The sequence below is a fragment of the Mus musculus genome, chromosome 18, assembly GCF_000001635.26.
Source record: "Mus musculus strain C57BL/6J chromosome 18, GRCm38.p6 C57BL/6J".
Classification (NCBI taxonomy): Eukaryota; Metazoa; Chordata; class Mammalia; order Rodentia; family Muridae; genus Mus; species Mus musculus.
The window spans coordinates 80,206,494-80,227,047 of NC_000084.6; the positions used below are offsets into that span (position 1 = coordinate 80,206,494).

General features: G+C 48.0%; 2 protein-coding genes across 13 annotated transcripts; both read left to right on the top strand.

The window, feature by feature from the left end:
* Positions 1-332: 332 nt before the first annotated feature.
* On the top strand, positions 333-6,241 carry Gm16286 (N-alpha-acetyltransferase 11-like). Its single transcript, NM_001384178.1, has 4 exons — positions 333-408; positions 661-850; positions 3,569-3,637; positions 4,920-6,241. Exon 4 carries the CDS (start codon positions 5,000-5,002, stop codon positions 5,660-5,662), a length of 663 nt encoding a protein of 220 aa, NP_001371107.1. The 5' UTR covers positions 333-408; positions 661-850; positions 3,569-3,637; positions 4,920-4,999; the 3' UTR covers positions 5,663-6,241.
* On the top strand, positions 333-19,358 carry Txnl4a (thioredoxin-like 4A). 12 transcript variants are annotated; one of them, NR_168913.1, is made up of 6 exons: positions 333-408; positions 661-850; positions 3,569-3,637; positions 4,920-5,386; positions 12,211-12,314; positions 15,686-19,358. NR_168913.1 is itself a non-coding variant. In NM_001384175.1 (5 exons), the coding sequence occupies exons 2-4, from the start codon at positions 698-700 to the stop codon at positions 3,605-3,607; spliced, it is 312 nt and encodes a 103-aa protein (NP_001371104.1). In that variant the 5' UTR covers positions 333-408; positions 661-697; the 3' UTR covers positions 3,608-3,637; positions 4,920-6,241. The 12 variants fall into 12 exon arrangements, 9 of the variants coding, with proteins under 9 accessions (NP_001371104.1, NP_001371102.1, NP_001371103.1 ...); NR_168915.1 differs by lacking the exon at positions 4,920-5,386; NR_168914.1 differs by lacking the exon at positions 3,569-3,637.
* The last annotated feature ends 1,196 nt before the right edge of the window (positions 19,359-20,554 follow it).

Below are 20,554 nucleotides of genomic sequence, written 5' to 3' on the forward strand. Positions count from 1 at the left end.
GGAAAAGAAAAGACAAAAATAATAAAAATAGAGACAAATTACCCCACAACACTAGACGCGTTACGAGGTGGGGACGCTTGGGTCTCGACCGTGCTCTGGAGCACTTGCTAAAGAGGCTGAGCGCGAGATTAGACTCGGGTATCCCCGCCCCCTCGGCAGAGGCACCGAGTCGCCAAGAAGGCGAGCTCGACGCGCTCACCGACGGCTCGCTCTGCGCAGGCCCAGCTCGCTGGGCGGCGACCAGGGGTGGGGTGGGGACCAAGAGGCCGACGGCGACGTCCCCGCGCATGCGCATGACGCCAGCGTGCGCCTGCGCAGCAGCGCCGAAAAGCGTCAGCGCGTGACGGCGCGGGAGGAGCTGGTGCTGGGTGGAGGACGCGGTGTTTGGGCCGCGTGGGCTCACACGAGGTTAGAGGTCGTCTGGTGTGGCCCCATGGGGCAGGGGCTGCCGGGGTGTGTTCCCTGCGGAGGTGGCGATTCGAGGGTGTGGTTCCCGTGCGAGCCGAGGCCCTGTATGGGCTTTGGGCCCGGGGCGAGCAGTGGAGGTTTGGGGTGCGGTGGCCTGCAGGTTTGCAGTGGGGCCCTAGGCAGAGTCTGGGGTGCAGGCCAGGTTCTTGGGGTCCGGATGGGGTCGCGATCCTCTGCTCTTTCTACCCACAGGTAGCTCGCGGCGTCCGGCCGCGCAGGCGCGCTCAAGATGTCGTACATGCTTCCGCATCTGCACAATGGCTGGCAGGTAGACCAGGCCATCCTTTCGGAGGAGGACCGCGTGGTCGTCATTCGTTTCGGACACGACTGGGACCCCACTTGCATGAAGATGGACGAGGTTCTGTACAGCATCGCCGAAAAGGTAACTCATGTGCAGTGTTCGCCGTGCTGGGCCCCGCAGGGCGGTTTGGACGCCAGATTTCAAGCCCGAGTCCTGTGTTCCATGCAGAGACCCACAGAGAGACGGGGTTCATGTACGGGCAAGGTTTGTGCTAGAAATGGTTAGAGTTTCTTAAAATTTGAAGAAATTTATGATTTCCTCCTAAAATAAGTGATGATAAATTTTGGGGGTTTTTTTGTGATTACGGAAGGGGATGGATGGTCCGAGATAGGTCTTGTGTATGTATCTATATGTATATATAGTCAGACGGACCTTAAACTCGCCGCCTCAGTCTCAGAGTTCTGGGATTACCGGGCACCACTGTGGATGATGTTTTAAAAAATTTACTAGGGCCAGGTGCGGTGGCATATGCATTTAATCCTAGCACTCTAGAAGCTGAGGCACTGATCGTTCTAGGCCAGTCAGGACTGTATAAGACTGGGTCTCAAAAACAATGTATCGCCGGGCAGTGGTGGCGCATGCCTGTAATCCCACCACTTGGGAGGCAGAGGCAAGCGGATTTCTGAGTTCCAGGACAGCCAGGGCTACACGGAGAAACCTTGTCTCAAGAAAGAAAAACAATGTACCTTATGTGTAGTCAACAGAGTGACTTTGCAAGCTTTGTTGAGCTTGTTGGAGCTTACTTAGGCGGCTTAGCTTAACATTATTGGCCTTTTCTCAATATTTTATGGATTTATTGTATTTATGAAGCAGAACTTTTAGGTTAATACCATGATGGACTTTTTAGCCCCCACCCCCTCTCTGGGAGAGAAGAAAACCGGATTCACTGTGTCGCCCAGAGGGACCTTGCACATTCTTTCCTTCTCCCTGCCTCCTCCCAAGTCCTGGGATGAGCCTCAAGCTCTTTGTAAGTTACTTGATTTGTAGCTTGCAGTTATTCAAATGCTGAAAGTTGAGTTTGGGTGGAACTGGTGTTCTTAGTTTTCCATATTTATAAGCAGGGTGGCAGTACTTGTTTCCTGACACTGGAAGTGTAATTGTCAGGCACTGTTACACGATTAGGAGGTTCATTCTGTGAATTCCTCTTCACGGTTTTAGGATGACTTAACTTTTTTATGATTGTAACAATAGGGCAAAGACTGTAATATTTAATGATAAGTAATTTCAATATTATTTTATTTACTTTCTTATTTATTTGAGACAGGACCTCCCTACATAGCCCTGGAACTTGTGTAGACATGTATCTATATGTCTTTAGACCCTGCAGACAAGTCTATCTGCCTTTGTCTCCACCTTCCAGTGCTAGCTTTAAAGGTGTTTGCCACCATGCTTAGCCTGAAAGTCAAAGAAGAGTTAACACTGATAGAAATGCTGGAACTATTTTCCTTCTCACCCATGCTGCTAACGCCTGCTGGCTTAAAGTAGTTCTTAGCTTTCAAATGACGTCTGCCACAGGATTGTCACTTTATTTACTTGAGCTATAAGTGAGGCCAGGGTCAGGTGCCTTGCCACTGAACCATAGTCACCATAGCAAAGACATTCTCTGGAGTAAGACACGGGGATGTGTGCGTGTGAAGGAAAAGCAGCAGCATTTGGCTTTCTGCTTCCGTGTTGCGGAGAGGCTGGTGGAGGGCAGTTCTGACATCCAGTTATCACAGGTGTCTCTGCGAGTGCTTCTCTGGAAGCTTGGAACACGGTTGGTCTGGGCTGAGGCCTCCAGGGGATTCGGTGCAGATTAGCTTCTGAGGAGCAGCTTCTCAGCCAGCCCTGCCCTGTTCCTCTGGGAGTCTCTCTCCTGCAGGCGTGCAGGCTGTCCTGTCAGTCAGGCTAGAGGTACGAATGAGGTGATTGGGTCCCTCAGAAGGCAAATGCAGAGATTCACTGAAGCACCACTACAAGCAGGTCCACGGCTGAGTCTGCTTTAGTTGAGGACAGCTGTCCTTTAGTTATTCTGACCTGAAGGTGGTTTGACCAGTGTCAGGAGGGCTTTCCTGTCAGGAGGGCTGTGTCTGAGGCCCTTTGCTCTTCCCCAGCTAAACAGAACTTAAGCGTTTCCCGTACTTGTTATCTTGTTGTCTCAGTGCTGCTCAGGTGCAGACAAGGCCAGCCATCCCACTCACCAGACATGCGCTGTATTTGGTGTTGGGTTCATTGGTCTCCTTCAAAAATATTTCCTTTAGTCTTTTAATTTGCATTTTCTTTTGTCCAAAAAATGTGATTGCATTCTTAATGAGCTCCCTTTTTGCTCCTCTTAATAACTCTGGTACCACCATGCTAGCCAGGTGTCCTGTGCCCGTCCTCCTCAGTCACTCTTCACCTCGGTATTCACTGAGGCAAGGTCTTTCCTTAACACTGAGCTTGCCAGTGAGGCTCGTCTTGCTAGCCAGCTTGCTCTAGGGATCCTCTGTCTTCCATCTTTTAGGACTAGAATTAAGGTAGGCCATCATATCTTCTTGATATGGGTTTCTGGGGGTCTGAACTTGGGTCCTGCAAGCTCTTTAACCACTGAGCAATTTTTTCCATACTCTTAATAAACTTTTAATACTATGTTTTAGTATAGTTATTAAAAATGTAAGTTTGAATTACATTAAAATCACTGTTGTTCTACTTCCTTAGTGTAATGGCAAAATACACATTCGTAAGTTTGGGAACTCCAGGGAATTTTCAACATAAATTTTTGAAATTTAAGATTTTAGTATGTAAAGAACAGTATAACTATTTAAAAATCTCCCTCCGCAGAAATGGAAGATAGTGGGAGATCTTCCTCATCTTGTATGAGTCCTGTTTGGATATCCCAGCTGTTTTAAAGTGAGTAAAAGTTACATGTGTGTGCAGGCTGGACTTGAGTGCCCTAAAGTATGTTGCTTTAGCCAGTGTGCTGCTGCTGCTTGCAGTGTGCACCTCCCGTGATGCTGGAGTTACTGAGTTCAGTACTTGAGGAAGAACGGTGGTAGGGAGCACGCAGACTTAGATCTAGTGCTCACTGAGTAGGTCCTCTGTAAAATGACTTCAGGCAGTTTTGAAGAAAGATTATTTCCTGAACCTTCTCTTTTCCCATGGGGTAGGAATGTACTTTGTCACAAAAGTGCTTCTAGAGATCAGAATTCCCTTAATACTGTGACATACAAAAATGGTGAGTGTTTTTAATATACTAAAAAGCCCATACAAATGGCATTTAATATCTTCAGGGATGAAATGTGATGGTGTGTTCTGAAAGAATCATTGTGGCTGGTGAGACAGCTCAGCAACTAGAGGCATTGCCACAGAATCCACATCAGAGTCAAGGAAAGAACCAATTCCCTCATTTATTCTCTGACCGCCACACATATGTGATGGCGTGTATGTTCTACATATATATACACGTTATACATACAAATGCATGACAAAATTTTAGAAGACTATACAAGACAAATAATGTCCATAGGGCTTTTAAAGAATAATAGGGAGCCTGTCCTGTACGAGACTAAGGATTACTGTTGCCCATGCTTTCTAAAGTTCCATAGCTGCAGGAAATAAATCCACTGGGCAGATGCAAAGCAGTGTTTTTCCTTTACATTTTAGATTTTCAAAATGGTTATTGGAGGAAAAAAGGAGTGGACATCCACTTTAATCTCAGTTTTATATAAATCAGGTGGAAATTGTAGTGAACTGTGAACTGGTAAATGGCTGGCCAGTAACAGGAGACTATATGCTGCTGGTCCATATCTTACCCACATGGGAGCATGAGCCAGAGCCCAGGCAGCCCCTCTTTGAGATCCGTTGCACACACACTGGTGCAGATAGAACCCAAGAAGGCTCAGAGGTTAGCAGGGACCAGGGAGGTCTCTGCTGCACTGGCCCCTTCTCCTCTAACTCCTGCACTGTGTGTATCCCATCTTCGCTAGAGGATTGCGGGCTTTGCCGAGACTTCGAGGTCCTGTTGGATAAGAGCATCTCGGAGCATGAGTACAGAATTAAGGTGGTGTAGTTACATTGAGGCTGTTTAACCAGGACTATCTATCTGATAATCCGTACTCTCCAGAGATACATTTGTGATGACAGTGCTGTGTTTCTTGAGTTTTGAAATACACCTTTGTGTCAATTCCTCGAGGCAAACGGTGCTGGTGTCGCTTGTGCTCTGAGGCATCCTCTGTGATTGTGTGGAGTCTGACAGGCCTGTCTGCCGCCAATATGAACATCCGCCGGGCTCGGCCAGATGACCTGATGAACATGCAGCACTGCAACCTGCTGTGCCTGCCCGAGAACTACCAGATGAAGTACTACTTCTATCATGGCCTCTCTTGGCCCCAGCTCTCCTACATTGCTGAGGACGAGGATGGGAAGATTGTGGGCTATGTCCTGGCCAAGATGGAGGAGGACCCCGATGATGTCCCTCACGGACACATCACCTCGCTGGCTGTGAAACGCTCCCACCGGCGCCTCGGCCTGGCCCAGAAGCTCATGGACCAGGCTTCCAGGGCCATGATTGAGAACTTCAGCGCTAAGTATGTATCCCTGCATGTCAGGAAGAGCAACCGGGCGGCTCTGCACCTGTATTCCAACACCCTGAACTTCCAGGTTAGCGAGGTGGAGCCCAAGTACTATGCAGATGGGGAAGACGCGTATGCTATGAAGCGAGATCTCTCGCAGATGGCCGATGAGCTGAGACGGCAGCTGGTGCTGAAGAAAGGCAGATATGTGGTTCTGGGCTCCAAGGAGAATCAGGGTAGCACACTTCCTGGTTCTGAAGAGGCCAGTCAGCAGGAGAACCTGGCCGGAGGTGACAGTGGTAGTGATGGCAAAGACAGCACTGATGTCCAAGACAGCTTGCAGACCCTAGGGTCCGCCTCCTAGAGCCTGCCTGCCTGAGCACTGCAGGTCCTTGTATTTTAGCCACATTGTTCTTGGGAACCTTGCTCTGTGGTCCCTGAATGGGACCTGAATGGCTCTCCTTTCAAAGCTTTAGCAGCAACCTTCTGCATAACCTGTGTGATCATGGAGGCACACCTAGACACAGAACCTGCTGTGCGGGAGTCAAGGAAGCCAGCCCGAGGACTGCCGTGCAGCCCTTTCTTGGCTTCTCCACGCTGCCGTCACATGCTGCTCAGTACTGTTCTGACTGTGTCCTGCAGCTTTCTGCTTGGAATGCCAAACAGGAAGTGGGGACAACTCGAGGTCCCCAGCTTCCAGCCTTTGCATTATTTATCTGTTTGTTTGTTTTCCTTGGAGTAGAATCATCAAGTACTGCCCTTGCTTTCTGTGGAAACTGCCCTGCCCGGCCCTCCCTCTTTTTGAAGAAGAATGGTCCCTTTCCTGAGGGAGAAGGTGATAGGTGTTAGACTAGTACACAAGCAGAATTTGTAGCTCTAAGGAAAGAACACGCAGAAATTAAATTGCATTCTCTAACCTGAAAAAATAAAAATATAAAAAGGAGTACACGTTTGTTGTGGGAATTCATTGGTCAGTCCTTACCTGGTGCTTTGGGTTTAGTCTCCAGGGCACCTCTGCCGAGGAAACATTCCACCTGGTGGGGTGTTGGGTTTTGCTGAAGAGTTATAAAACTACCGAGGCTTTCATTTTTGAGAGGACATTGCTCTTCCCAGTTTCTGTCTATAGGGACTGGGGAGTCGAGTTGGCTGTAAATAATCACAATAATCCCCATTTTGACCTTTATTGGATTGGTAGTTAAATCTGTAGAAGGCAGGTTCGTCTTTCCATTATTAATAACTTAACTTTGTTGTATTGCATATGAAATGAGTATTTCTACTTTATGACACTTAAGATGTTGGCAAGCCATTAAAAATGGACAGACTAAGCCAGTGGTGAGGAACCCCTTTGATCCCAGCTCTCCATCTAGAGGCAGGCAGACCTCGAGTTCTAAGCTAGTCTGATCTACACAGCAAGTCCTGGGCCTGCTGGGACTACAAGTTAAGAGCTTAGCAAAACTCTTGCCAGGAACCTGGGTCTTTGGTTTGTGGTGTTTCCACCTTCACCCCTCCCCTCAGCGCCCTCTAAGAAGAACAGCAGGTCCCTGGTGTCCAGCACAGGGCCCTTCATCCACAGAACAGAGTGAAGGCTGCAGGACACGATCCTTCCCTACCCACCTAACTGTCCTGTCTTGTCTCTCAGGGACTTCCTCACCGTGGTGGTTTCCTGGTTAATTCCCTTCCTCAGAGCTTCGGAAGCAGCTTCTCCCGTCTTGCTCAGGAGTCACACAGCGTTTTAGTTTTGTCAGACTCAGTTTTCAGGGACCTCAGCACAGGTGCCTCCTTATCGATTGGGTTTTGGGGTCTGAGATTCCAGTGTAGGCCTCACACATGCTAAGCCTTGGCTCTGTAGCTGGTAGGTTTCCTGGTGTGCTGTGACTACTAGCCCTCTTATCTTTCCCTTGTAAAGGGCTTCTACGCTAACACTGAAGTCCCAGCATCAGCACCTGTGCTTGGGACTGTTGGGTGATGAGATTGTGGCCTTGAGGTGGACTTCCACAACCCAGCCTCAAGTTCTTTCCAAACGGTACCTAAAAGCCATCGTCCGGTGTCTTTCTCAGATACCTAAGACTGGCCTGTGTCTCGGGTCTTGTAAATAGGCCCTCCAAGAAGAGAGTCCTGCTTCTGCTTTCTCATCCAGAAGCTAGAAATGGGATTTGACTTCTGTCTTGGGTCTGTCTTTTTCTTGTTTTGTTTTGAGACCAGGTTTCTTTTGTTTGTTTGTTTGTTTTTTCGAGACAGGGTTTCTCTGTAGCCCTGGCTGTCCTGGAACTCACTCTGTAGACCAGGCAGTGGTGGAGACCGGGTTTCTTTGCATAGCCTACCCTGGAACTTACTTTGTAGACTAGGTTGGCCTCGAAACTCAGAGATCTGCCTGCCTCCCACCCTCCACCCATGCTAGGATTAAAGTTGATGCCACCGCCCAGCTATGTCTGTCTTTATAAGTGGAGCTCTCTTTTTTGTTTTTTGTTTGTTTTGTTTTTGAGACAGGGTCTCTCTGTATAGCCCTGGCTGTCCTGGTACTCACTGTGTAGACCAGGCTGGCCTTGAACTCAGAAATCCGCCTGCCTCTGCCTCCCAAGTGCTGGGATTAAAGGCGTGCGCCACCACTGCCCAGCTCAGATGGAGCTCTCTTTACTGAATGGTTCCCACCCTCCGCAGTTCTTCCTCTACCTCCCCAGGCAGAACAGTTTCCTCGTAACTCAGCTCAGAAATTCTCATCCAGAGGTACGTGGGGCAGTCCTGGGTGCAGTTTCAGTTCTACTGTTTCCTCCTGACGCTTTGAACCCTAAATTCTTGGCATGTGAAACACAGGCAAGGTCTCATGCTGTTGAAAGGGTTAGAATTCATGGTCAAGAAGTCCCTTATACATGGTGGACACTTTGACGCTTTCAGCCAGTCTGCCCTGAAGTGTTATGTAAGTCCCTACGGGATGTGTGTCTGACATGCCATAGGGACTTGCATAATAGAGTCTTTGTCTAATGATGCTGGGCCAGACTAAGCTTAAAGATAGGAGAAACATTTGTGTCTTCAAGCAGGTTGTTTATTGAGGTGTTATCCCTGGTAGCTAGATGTCCCCATATGTAAATGGTTGTGCAGTTGGTGTGTATAGAATGATCCTGGACAAATGAACAGAAAATGGAACACAGCTTCCACTCCTAATCCCATGATCCCATGGCCTCAACCTCTGGCGTGAGCTCGTTTATTTTTAAATAATACCAGGGTGGTGGAATGTGTTTACTAGGAAGCTGGATCCTGGTAGCCTCGCTAATAATTTCAGCGTGGATACGATGGGAAAGCAGAGTTTCAGAAATACCTGTTGAGTGAACTGAGGTCCAGCTAAGATGTGCGTGAGGTGAGAGAGCGGGGTTAATGATTTCTAGAGTGACTAAACAAAAGCACACGCATCCTTCATGCACCGTGACATGTGCACGGCACGCATTCTTTATGTGCCAAGACATTTAGACCGTGGAGCATGGACATGCACAGTGTACCATGTACCACGGTTAAGATCTACTAAAGCTGAAGAGAGGTGGAGTCCTTGTTAGGTATAAACTGTCACCTTATGGACATTTGGAGTATTACCAGCAGTGGAGCACAGCCAGTGCCTGTTGCGCTGTCGGTGTGGCCCTCTCCAGCTCACCTTTGCCGGCCCTTTTGGAAGCAGATCCCAGGCGCCAGGTCACTCACCATGCACTACGTTACTAAACTGAATTTCTGGGTGGGGTCTGTTTTCGAGGTTCTGGAAATCCAGTCCAGGGCAAGCACTCCACTGGCCTATGGATAAGGTGAGAGTTCGGTTTTTTGCAGGTAGCCTGGTGGGGAAACACTGGGGATTGAACCTAGGACTTTGCACTTGTAGCAAAGCCTCTCACTAAGTTCTGTGCCCAGTCCAGCTGGTAGGTTTAAGAAATATTAGCCAATAAGAAATAAAGGAAATGGGTATAATGGTGGGTGCCTGCCATTTCAGAACTTTCGGGGCTGGAGCAAGAGGATCACAAGTTCAGGGCATGACTGGGCTGTGACATGAGTTCAAGGCCAGTCAGGGAAATGTAGCGAGAGCCTATTTCAAAATACAAGAAGCCAGAGATCAAGGTCTGTGTATGCTTACCTAGGACACATGAGGCCCCGGGTTCAATCCAGTGCCGCAAAAGGAAAAGCACTGAGGTATTAGTAGCTGGGTGATAGCCTGAGGTATTAGTAGCTGGGTGATAGCCTGAGGTATTAGTAGCTGGGTGATAGCCTGAGGTATTAGTAGCTGGGTGATAGCCTGAGGTATTAGTAGCTGGGTGATAGCCTGAGGTATTAGTAGCTGGGTGATAGCCTGAGGTATTAGTAGCTGGGTGATAGCCTGAGGTATTAGTAGCTGGGTGAGGCTTGGTGAGGTCGTCCACACCTGTAATCCCAGTGCTCAGAAGCTGAAGGGTTACAACGGCGAGATGCCCAAGCAAGACTACAGCACAGATGGGAGGTCATCCTGGGCGTGTGTGTGTGTGTGTGTGTGTGTGTGTATGTAACGTGTGCGCGCGTGTGTGTGTGTGCGTGTGTGTGTGTGTGTGTGTGTGTGCGCGCGTGTGTGTGTGTGCGTGTGTGTGTGTGTGTAGCGTGTGTGTGTGTGTGTGTGTGTGTGTGTGTGTGTGTGTAGCGTGTGTGTGTAGCTGAGTATGCATATGCGCAAACACCATAGTTGATTCCCTTTGTGTGTGTGTGTGTGTGTGTGTGTGTGTGTGTAGCGTGTGTGTGTGTGTAGCGTGTGTGTGTGTGTGTGTGTGTGTAGCGTGTGTGTGTGTGTAGTGTGTGTGTGTAGCTGAGTATGCATATGCGCAAACACCATAGTTGATTCCCTTTGTCTTGTAGCCTTGTCCTGAAGTTGTCAGGCTTGATAGCAAGAGCCCTTAGTGTTGTGCAATCGTTAGTCTTCGGCTAAGGAAAATACCAAGTCAACAGTATTGACACCTCGGATATTAAAGCTACTTAGGAAAGATCATGGAGTAGGGCTTGGAGATATGTTCTTGTCTGTCCTTGTGCCAGCTAGTGACTTTCTGCTCTAAGGGCAACTTGGTAAAGTTCTTTTCAATATAAAATAATATGTCAAGGAATAAGGAGGGTGAGTATATAGCAAGATGTTAAAAGTATTTGCCACATAAGCCTGATAACCTGAGTTCACTCCTCGGAACATCTCATGGGGAAAGGAGAAAACTGTCTCCTAAAGTTGCCCTCCATCCTTGTGCATGCTGGGCATGCCCCTGCACCCGCACACATACCCGTGGTAATCCGCTTAATCTTTCTTAAAGGAAGAATGGAAAGTGAGAGATAGATCGGTTGGTTTGTTAGTTGGCTGCTCCTGGTGCTGGCGAGATGTTGCTGGTGTCTCCAACTTGTATTCACATCTTTGGTCCCCATGTTTCCCAGTGGCTGTCATGTGGCCTTGTCCCTATAGAGAGCAGTCGTGGATTTGGGACCCACCTCCTAGACCTAACCTCATGTGGACCCTGACTAACTTCATCTGTAGTGACCCTCCTAGAGTCACTTGGGGTGAGGAATTAAGACTGTTGTCTAAGTCCTGCCTTTATATAGTGCACAGAGCATTCTTTTTTAAAAATATTTATTTATTTTTATTTTATGTATATGAGTACACTGTACAGATCGTTGTGAGCCTTCATGTGGTTGTTGGGAATTGAATTTTTAGGATCTCTGCTCACTCTAGTCAGCCCCACTCCCTCCGGTCCAGAGATTTATTTATTATTATATCTAAATACACTGTAGCTGTCTTCAGACGCACCAGAAAAGGGCATCAGATCTCATTACAGGTGGTTGTGAGCCACCATGAGGTTGCTGGGATTTGAACTCAGGACCTTCGGAAGAGCAGTCAGTGCTCTTACCCGCTTAGCCATCTTGCCAGCCCTGCACACTCACACTCCGTGTCTAAGGTTGTTTTAAGGTTTATCCTTAGGAACTATATACGTAAATTTAAAGTCAGTATGCATAGTAGAATTATTGATGCTCTTAGGAAATAAGCAAAGAGTACTCCAACACAGCCTAGCCATCTGACACAGCCTAACCATCTGATGAGTAACAGGCAGCCAAGGGCAGCCTTTGGTGGACAGGAATGCCTGTCATGGAAGTGGAACACTGTATGGCCATTTTTTGTTAAAGTGCTATAGTTTTAGAATATATCTAGGAAAAGGTAGAGGAGAAATTAGCAAAAATATTAACAGCAATGGGATATGGGGTGCTTTTAGTCTGTTTTGTTTTTGTTTTGAGACAGGGTTTCTCTGTGTAGTCCTGGCTGTCCTGCAACTCACTCTGTAGACCAGGCTGGCATCGAACTCAGAAATCCACCTGCCTCTGCCTCCCGAGTGCTGGGATTAAAGGCATGTGCTACCACTGCCTGGTGCTTTTAGTCTTTTAAAAAATTTTTCTAATATGATAAATTTGGGCTTGGAAATTACAGAAAGTTGTAATAAACTATAGAAAATTTAGCATGTGGAATAACTACTACTAGTGTTTGCAAGCATTAAAACAAAAGCAATTGGAGAACAGATGGTTGACTGGGATAAGCTAGCTTAATGTATGGAATGAGTAATTGTCAAAGCACAGACTTAAAGAAACTCAAAAATGGCTCATTGATAGGTGAGAGGGCTGTGGGCATTTCCTGCAGGACTTTATTAACTTGGTGCCTGAGACAAGTTTAGTTCTTGAGTGCTGTGGAAATGTCAGAGAGAGCTGTAAATGGCATTGGTCAGAACCTGGCAGGACCATGTGGTTTTCCTTCGTCAGCTCTAGGGAAGAAATATTCAGTAACTGGTTTGAAAAAATTGCCCAGTTAGATGGTCTTGGTTTTGCTTTAATTTGCTTTTATAAAATGAAAGCCAGTTTGATCTCTTATTTCAGTCTTTAAAAATCTCTTTTCAGGTTAAAAATTTTGCAGTTATTTATCTTGTGGATATTACAGAAGTGCCTGACTTCAACAAGATGTACGAGCTGTATGACCCCTGCACTGTCATGTTCTTCTTCAGGTATGTTGTCTGAACGCTGCTGCTTACGTGGAGTCCTGTTGGTTTGGAAGTTCGATGGGACAGGTCCCCTGGTTCAGGGAGAAGTCAGTTGTGCAGTTTACCACAAGGCAGTCAGTGTGCACAATGTGAATCTTAAATAGTTATAAAGTACTAATTCCAGCTTAACGTTCACTCAGTGACGAGTAACTCTTTTGAAACTCTGTCCAGAAACTGGTGTGAAGTATAATTAAATGGAAGACATTCTTTCTGGCATTTAAAATGCCTTCAAATAAAATCTGCTGATGAACAAACTTTTACATATAGCTTCACTTGCTAGATATTAGCACTGACTTTATGCGGTGTCCTTTGAAAACCTCCAAGAAGACGACCTGGATTTAGCTGCTTTGCTGGGTCAAGGCTGCTTCATCCGCTCCATCTCCGATGGAGACCTGGAAAGATATCTCCTGGGAAGGTGGCTCTGCTCATCAAAACGGTCTCCTGTAATTACTGAAGAAGTTGGTAGATAGTCATAGAACTCCAAAGGTAGTGTCCCAAGTTGACAAGCAGGGTTGTGAGTTTAATCTCATACACAGACTTAACAGTGTAAGTGGGCTCTCATTTGTGAACTCACAGCTCTGGGCTAAGGTAAGAAAAGTCTCTCAGGCGTGACTTGTAGGCTGAGTAATTGACTGGAGTCCCGTTCGGGTGTCTGAGGCTTTTCTTCTTGCTGCTGATGGTGGGAGCTACTCTGCTCTTAAGGTCTCCTCTGTCTGAGAAAGGCAGCGTCCATTGTCTGTCACAGTGAGCCCCTTTTACACAGTTCTCTGGCTTGAGGGAGGGCGAGGCTAGTGCGAGCCTGGGGGAGGGCGAGGCTAGTGCGAGCCTGGGGGATCCAGGATAATCTCCTCTTTAAAGCCAGCTGCTGAGGAAATTGACTCATGTCTGAAATGTCCTGTGCAGTATCACAGCAGTGGTCTCAGGGCCACGGGGAGGTGTTCTAGGATTTTGTCTCTTACTCCTTGAGATTATCCTAACCTTAAGTAAACCAGGACCCTCTCCAAGGTTTCCAAGGACCCTTGAGATTCCACTCCTGGAACCAGTAGTTCATAGTCCTCATTGTTCAGGACATCCTGTCAGCATGGTCGGACGTCTACAGAGTTACCCCTTCCCTTTGAAGTCGTTACCTGTGAGGCCGAAGACATAAGTGATGATGCCTCCAGCAGTTCTAGCTCAGAGGGATTGGACAGAAACACGGAGCCTCTTTCCCTCACTCTCCACGTGCAGCACCCTTACACCTGTGCGTGCACCTCCAGGGCCAGACACACTTTAATAAGGCTTGCTGTTACCCTCCTAGCTGCCTGCTCCCTCTGGCAAGGGTCTAACCAAGTTCCCTTCATGACTGATGTTTGTAGCTGAACAGGTTGACCTGCCTCTTTGAGCCACAGTGGGGCCATTCTCTTCTCTCCACAGTCCACTCTGTCCTTCACAGTTTGAGGGTATGAGTTAAACAGGAGCTACCTGCCTCTGGGTAAGTCCTGATGAGCCAATGTTCCCAGTCCAGAAGCCTCCTAGAGGTTGGGAGGGCCTCTCACCCTTGGGAGACACACCCACCTTATCTCCTCTGAGTGCTCTGGCCTGTGATCTTTCAAGGCATCTCATTATCTGGAGAAGCTGGGAATTTAATCTTCTCACTAACGGTCTTGTGCCCAGTCACCTCTGCTCCTTTTACTGGGAGTGAGAAAGCAGGCAGCACTTCCTTGTTTGGAAATCTCGTCTGCTAATAAACAGGCTCATCACTAACAAGTTCTGCTGCTCATACAGCTTAGGACACAGTGGCTCCCAGTGCGCAACGCAAGTTCCCTCTCCTCTTTGTGAGAAACAAGGCCTCACTTCACATGCGACAGAGGGGCCATCTTTACAGTGATGGGCGTGGAAGGAGTTTCAGGGAGCAATGTTGGTATGTGGATAGGGGACATAGCTGGTGTCTTTGAGGTCGTTAGGACACTATCTAATTAGGACCAGTGTGTGCACTGAGCACCTACAAGGTTTTACTCTTAGGACTGGGCCAGAGTAAGAGAAGCCAGGCTTTACAAAAACCTTTGCAGAGTACAACTGACTGAAGCCTGTCTGAATCGCACAGGGCTCCCAGGTATATAAAGGACTAGTTATGCCCAGTGTGCTCACAGAGAGTAAGCCATGGAGGTCAGCAGGGCTGCTGTGCATGTGTGTGGGTGGGAGGAGATGTGGGTGTCCACCCCGTTCCTGGGCTGAGGACATGGAATGCTACCCTGGGAGAGAGTGTTTGACACAGAAGTTATGTCAAACCGACCTTCTCACTGTGCTCAGAACCCGTGGAGCATGCTCATCCACGTGGACCATCGTGGAAGCCAGTGTGTGATCCGTAGGAGTGAAAAGTTAGACTGATAACAAGTAGATCTTTAGGAACCTGGAAAAATTCATGCAAGTGCAGCAGGGGTTAACATCTTTATTCAGAAAGTGCAAATGCAGGTTCCTAAGTGGGGAAAAGGCCTATCCTCTAAAGGACAAGTGACAAGGACAAGTGGCTTGTTTGCTTCTCAGTCACAGCATGCCAGGGTGGGCAGAGCCATCGTTCTCAACTCATGGTTCAAAGCCTTTGGTAAAGCTGTACCAGGTCTGTGTGAACAAAGCGTAAGAGGTTGCCCATTGCTCGTTCAGGAAGATGAGAGCACCTCAGGAAAACTGCATGTCTTTCCAAACGATCCAGCTGTCCTTGGTCTTCACAGTCCTAGACATAAATGCACAATTGCAGGGTGCAGCGGTGCATGCTCTCAGTCCAGCACTCAGGAGGCAGTGGCAGTGCGGTCTCTGAGTTTGAGGCCAGACCTAGCTATATAGTGAATTCCAGCTATATAGTGAATTCCAGGACAATCAGAGCTATGTAGAGAGAGAGACCTTCTCTGTCTCCTGTCTCTCTCTCTCTCTCTCTCTCTCACTCACACACACACACACACACACACACACACACACACGAATGCAAAGAAAATATAGAAGAATGCAAGAAGAGTGTGTGGCTGCTGTGTTTCATTTCTAGAAAATGATATTTAGTGTTTGTCTTTATTTTGTGTTTGTTTGTTTTGTTTTTTGAGACAGGGTTTCTCTGTGTAGCCCTGGCTGTCCTGGAACTCACTCTGTAGACCAGGCTGGCCTCAAACTCAGAAATCTGCCTGTCTCTGCCTCCCAAGTGCTGAGATTAAAGGTGTGTGCCACCACTGCCCGACTTTATTTTGTTTTGAACTGTGGTCTCTTTGGATGGCAGTGCCCTTAAATGACATTCTAGGTGCTTAGAACAGAGAGAGAACAGGCATGGTGGGGGCTCTCTGTGTGAGCATTGCTCCTCTTTTCTCTTTCAGAAACAAACATATCATGATTGATTTGGGCACTGGCAACAACAACAAGATCAACTGGGCCATGGAAGACAAGCAAGAAATGGTTGACATCATAGAGACCGTGTACCGTGGCGCCCGCAAAGGCCGGGGTCTGGTGGTGTCTCCCAAGGACTATTCTACCAAGTACAGATACTGAGCCCTGCCCTCAGGCTGTGCAAAGGACACTGAGAGCCTCTTCCACATAGAAATACTCTGCTCTCGTAGCCTCTGGAAAGGCCCTGCAGCCCGACATTGCTGTAGAGCTGGAGGATCCGTGAGATGAGGGCTACAGAGCCTTAGCTAGCTGGAGCAAATAAACATGGCGAGGGAGCAGTGGGGATCTGCTGTGCTTACTGCGTGCAAATGTCTTTACTCCCAGTGTTTGTCCCAGGAGGCTGTCTGGTTTTGCATCTTCGAGCGGTTGCCAGAGCTGTCAAGCAAACTACCCCAGACATTTTAGCTGGACAGTTCTCGAGGTGTGAGCCTGAGGCGGCTGGGTTCTGGATTCCATTTGAGGCTGTGGGCCATCTGCAGCAGCCCCTTGGTTCTGGAGGTTGTTGGCCATCCTTGGTAAACCTTGGATTGGGCACACGTTATCCCAGTCTTTGCCGTTTTCCTTACAAGTCATGTGTATCATGTGTATGTCAATCTCAAAACATACCCTACTTACAAACACCAGTTACCTTGCCTGGGGCCACCTCACCTCTGTACAGCCTCATCTTAACCGATTACGTATGATAGTCACTCCAAATGAGGTCATGGTCTGAGATTCTGGGCTTAAACCATCAACATATTAATTTGGGGTGACATAACCCATAAGAATACCCAGTCTTAATCTCTCTCAGCATATAAAACAGCACTGTGATCCAGGTAGGATTCACTCCTGCTGCTGGCTGAGGCCAGGCAGCCGAGCTCAAAACACAACTACGAAAAAGCAATTGCCTGGCGGCGCTTCCCTTCCTCCACTCTTCCTCACAGCATGTCTGTGTCCTGCTTCCTAAGGAAGCAGGGTCCTCATTCCACCCAGCACAAGTCCCCTTATCTACGTCAGCTTCCTCTTGTTTCTTCTCTTCCTGGCAATGTGGAGGGACCCGGGTCTACCCTCTCATCTCTAAACACAAACTCAGAAGAGAAAGATGAGCATACCAGGAGCCGACTCTGGACGAGCGCCTCAGTACCCCTGCCCCATGCATCTCCATCGTACGCAGTGGCGAACACTCACTGGACGCCTGGTGGGTGGACAGTACCTTCTGTTGTTCACACACTGACCCATTAGGAAAGCTCAGGAGTGAAGCAGATGTCTGACCTACAAATAAACGCACTCGTCAGATGAACCAAAACATGAGTCCTGGCTTGGGGTGCCGCTTGGTGATAGAGGTAGTATTCAGTTCCTAGCTTGCAAAAAGTCAGATTCACATGCAGAGCTGCAATGTAACGCCTAGCACTAATTTGCTCATTAAAAGAATAGTAGAAGCCGGACGTGGTGGCGCATGCCTTTAATCCCAGCACTCGGGAGGCAGAGGCAGGCGGATTTCTGAGTTCGAGGCCAGCCTGGTCTACAAAGTGAGTTCCAGGACAGCCAGGGCTACACAGAGATACCCTGTCTCGAAAAACCAAAAAAGAAAAAAAAAGAATAGTAGAGCCAAACATGGTGGTGCGTGCCTTTAATTAACACCAGCACGTGGGAGGCAGAAGTAGGCAGATCTCTGGTTTTGAGGCCAGTCTGCTGGTTATCTGGCTTATATAGTGAGACACTGTCAGGGGGAAAAAAGTTTAGCTTTCCTCATTGGCCATTGGCTGGTCCCATGTGGAGTTGCTCTTGAGTCCCCACATAAGGGAAACTCAGTGTCTGGAGCCCTCAAGAATGTCCTTAAATCCGATGTGACAGGAGAACACTGGTACAACCTTGCTCTGTACATCTACTGAAGGAAAAGTAATGTGTGTACATCACTAATGTGAGAGGACCTGCATGTCTTAGTTAGGGTTTCATTGCTGTGAAGAGACACCATGACCAAGGCAACTCTGTAACATTTACTTGGGGCTGGCTTACAATTTCAGAGGTTCAGTCCATTACCAGCATGGCAGGAAGCATGGCAGCGTGTTGGCAGGCATGGTTCTGGAGAAGGAGCTGAGAGTTCTACATCTAGATCAGAAGTCAGCCAGGATCAGACTCTCTCTGCAGGCATCCAGGAGGATGAGACATCTGTATTGGGTGGAACCTGAGCATGGGAGCCTCAAGGCCCACCCCCACAGTGACGGACTTCCTCTAACAAGGGCACGCCTACCCCAACGAGGCCACACTTCCTAACTGTGCCACTTCCCCTGGGCCAGGCATATTCAAACCACCCCATGGGGAAAGCTACTGCTAGCTGGTCGAGCTGAGTCGGCTTTAAGTTGACGCTGGTATCAATGTGGCCTGTGCTGAGGTTTGCTGCTGCCACTGAGCAGCTTCATTCCTGGGACCTTCACTAACTTGATCCAAGGAGCCTTCCAGGAACCACTTCTGGTGTCGATCTGATGGTGATGGATACCAGGGCTGACCGAAAGCTTCTTCCCAGAGGCGTTTCCTGTCAACCTGCCTACCATTGCTCTGTGTAACAGATTGTCTGCACAAGGTAGACAGAGCCATTTTCATGCAGGAAACGAGCTCCCTGGAGGGGTCTAGTGTGGCCTGTGAGCAATGTGGGAGGCCATGCCTGATGTCTACAGAGATCCTGAAGATGGAGAAAGAAGAGGCTGCCCCAGAGAAGGCTGTGACCAAGGAGGAACTGCAGGAAGAATGGACTGCGCCAGTGCCTGAGTTCGCTGCTGCTCAGGAAGGGGTTGGCAGACTGGTCTGAGTGGTCAGGTGCCCTTCCTGCCTGTCTGGCAGAGCCTTACTCAAGACTGGAGTGGCAGCCTCCGAGGGCTGGACTGCAGCTCCCACTGGCCAGCCACTGAATGGAAACCAACAGCTACCAAGGTCACAGAAAGGTTAGCAACTGTGCGGTCTTATTTTTATGGGGGTAAAGCCCTGCAGAGTGAGATCTCTTAAGACCCAGAGTCCACAGTGCTTGCAGTCTGGGATAGTTACAGTCCAGAAAGGTGAGGGACCAGATGGAGGGTCAGCCACAGTTGACCATTGCTAGGGATTAGAGCCATGGCTCTCAACCTTCCTAATGCTGTGACCCTTTAGTAGAGTTCTTCAAGATGTGGTGACACCCAAGCATAACATTTTGTTACTACTTGTCCTGGCTGGTTTTGTGTGCCAACTTGACACAAGCTGGAGTTATCATCACAGAGAAAGGAGCTTCAGTTGGGGAAGTGCCTCCATGAGATCCAGCTGTGGGGCATTTTCTCAGTTGGTGATCAAGGGGGGAGGGCCCATTGTAGGTGGTGCCATCCCTGGGCTGGTAGTCTTGGGTTCTATAAGAAAGCAAGCTGAGCAAGCCAGGGGAAACAAGCCAGTAAAGACCATCCCTCCATGGCCTCTGCATCAGCTCTTGCTTCCTGACCTGCTTGAGTTCCAGGCCTGACTTTGAGAAATTGGAGTCGTCCGAAGTTGCTGGTGAGGCTATCTCGCAAAGTTCAATATGTTATCATAGCTGGCACTCCTAGGTATAGACCCAAGAGAACAGCAATGTAGAAGTGTAAGCTGAATAAACCCTTTCCTCCCCAACTTACTTCTTGGTCATGATGTTTTGTGCAGGAATAGAAACCCTGACTAAGACACTACTTCATAACTAATTTTGCTACTGTTACGAATCATAAGTATCTGTTTTCCAGTGGTCTTAGGCAACACCTGTAAAAAGGTTATTTTGAAGGGGTCGTGATCCACAGGTTGAGAAACATTGGATTAGAGCTTTAATTAAAAAAAAAAATACTAGGTTATCAATATACATCTTCCCTGGCTGGCTATTACTGGGGTCTCCAGGGCAGGACAGTCGAGAATCTAGAGCGAGAAGTTGGTTTACTTCTAGAAACCAAATTACCATCGTTAACCATAGCTGTTCTCCAGACACTTCAAAGTGGAAAGAAGATGGATGGGGAACAGTTTCTAACTAAACATAAATTATATAAAGCGTGGTATAAAATTGGGCACGGTGGCACATATGTGTGATCATAGCCCTCGAGGGATGGAGGCAGAAGGGACTGGAGTCCACGGCTAGTCTGACACCATATCTCTAGTCTGACACCATATCTCAAAAAGAGCTAAAGATAAATAGAAGTAACTGCATCTTAGTGTTATAAGGAGCTAGGTTTGTTGTTGTTGTTTTGTTTTAAATCTGAGCACCTAGCATGTAACAGACATTGAGTATATCCCTAACATTCTTTCAAAGAAGGGGAAATGGCCAGAAAACATAGAAATATGCAACACCGTTTAGGAGGGAGATGCCGTCAACCACAGTTCGATTCCACCTCTCCTCCACTGGGGTGATGGTTTTCATAAGATCAGGCAATAACAAGTGTTGAAGAATATGGAGAAATTGGAGTCGTCCTAAGTTGCTGGTGAGGCTATCTCACAAAGTTCAATATGTTATCATCGCTGTCGCTCCTAGGTATAGACCCAAGAGAACAGAACGAATACCCACAGCAGCAAAGATGCAGAAGCCCAGGTGTCCATGAGTGGGTGAACACATGAAATGTGCGGACGGGCAAGTCCCCTTGGACAGAAAGAGGTTGGTGGTTGCTTAGGACATGGGCATGAGGTAGGAAGTGGGCATGGAGCTGCAGGGTTTCTTTGAGATGATGAACATGTGCTAAAACCAACTGTGTTTGCACCACAGATATCAGGGTTATCGTTGTGAACTGTGTGTGGGTGAATGGCATGAAATTAGAATTATACTTTATCGACACTAGCTTTTCAGATGTTAG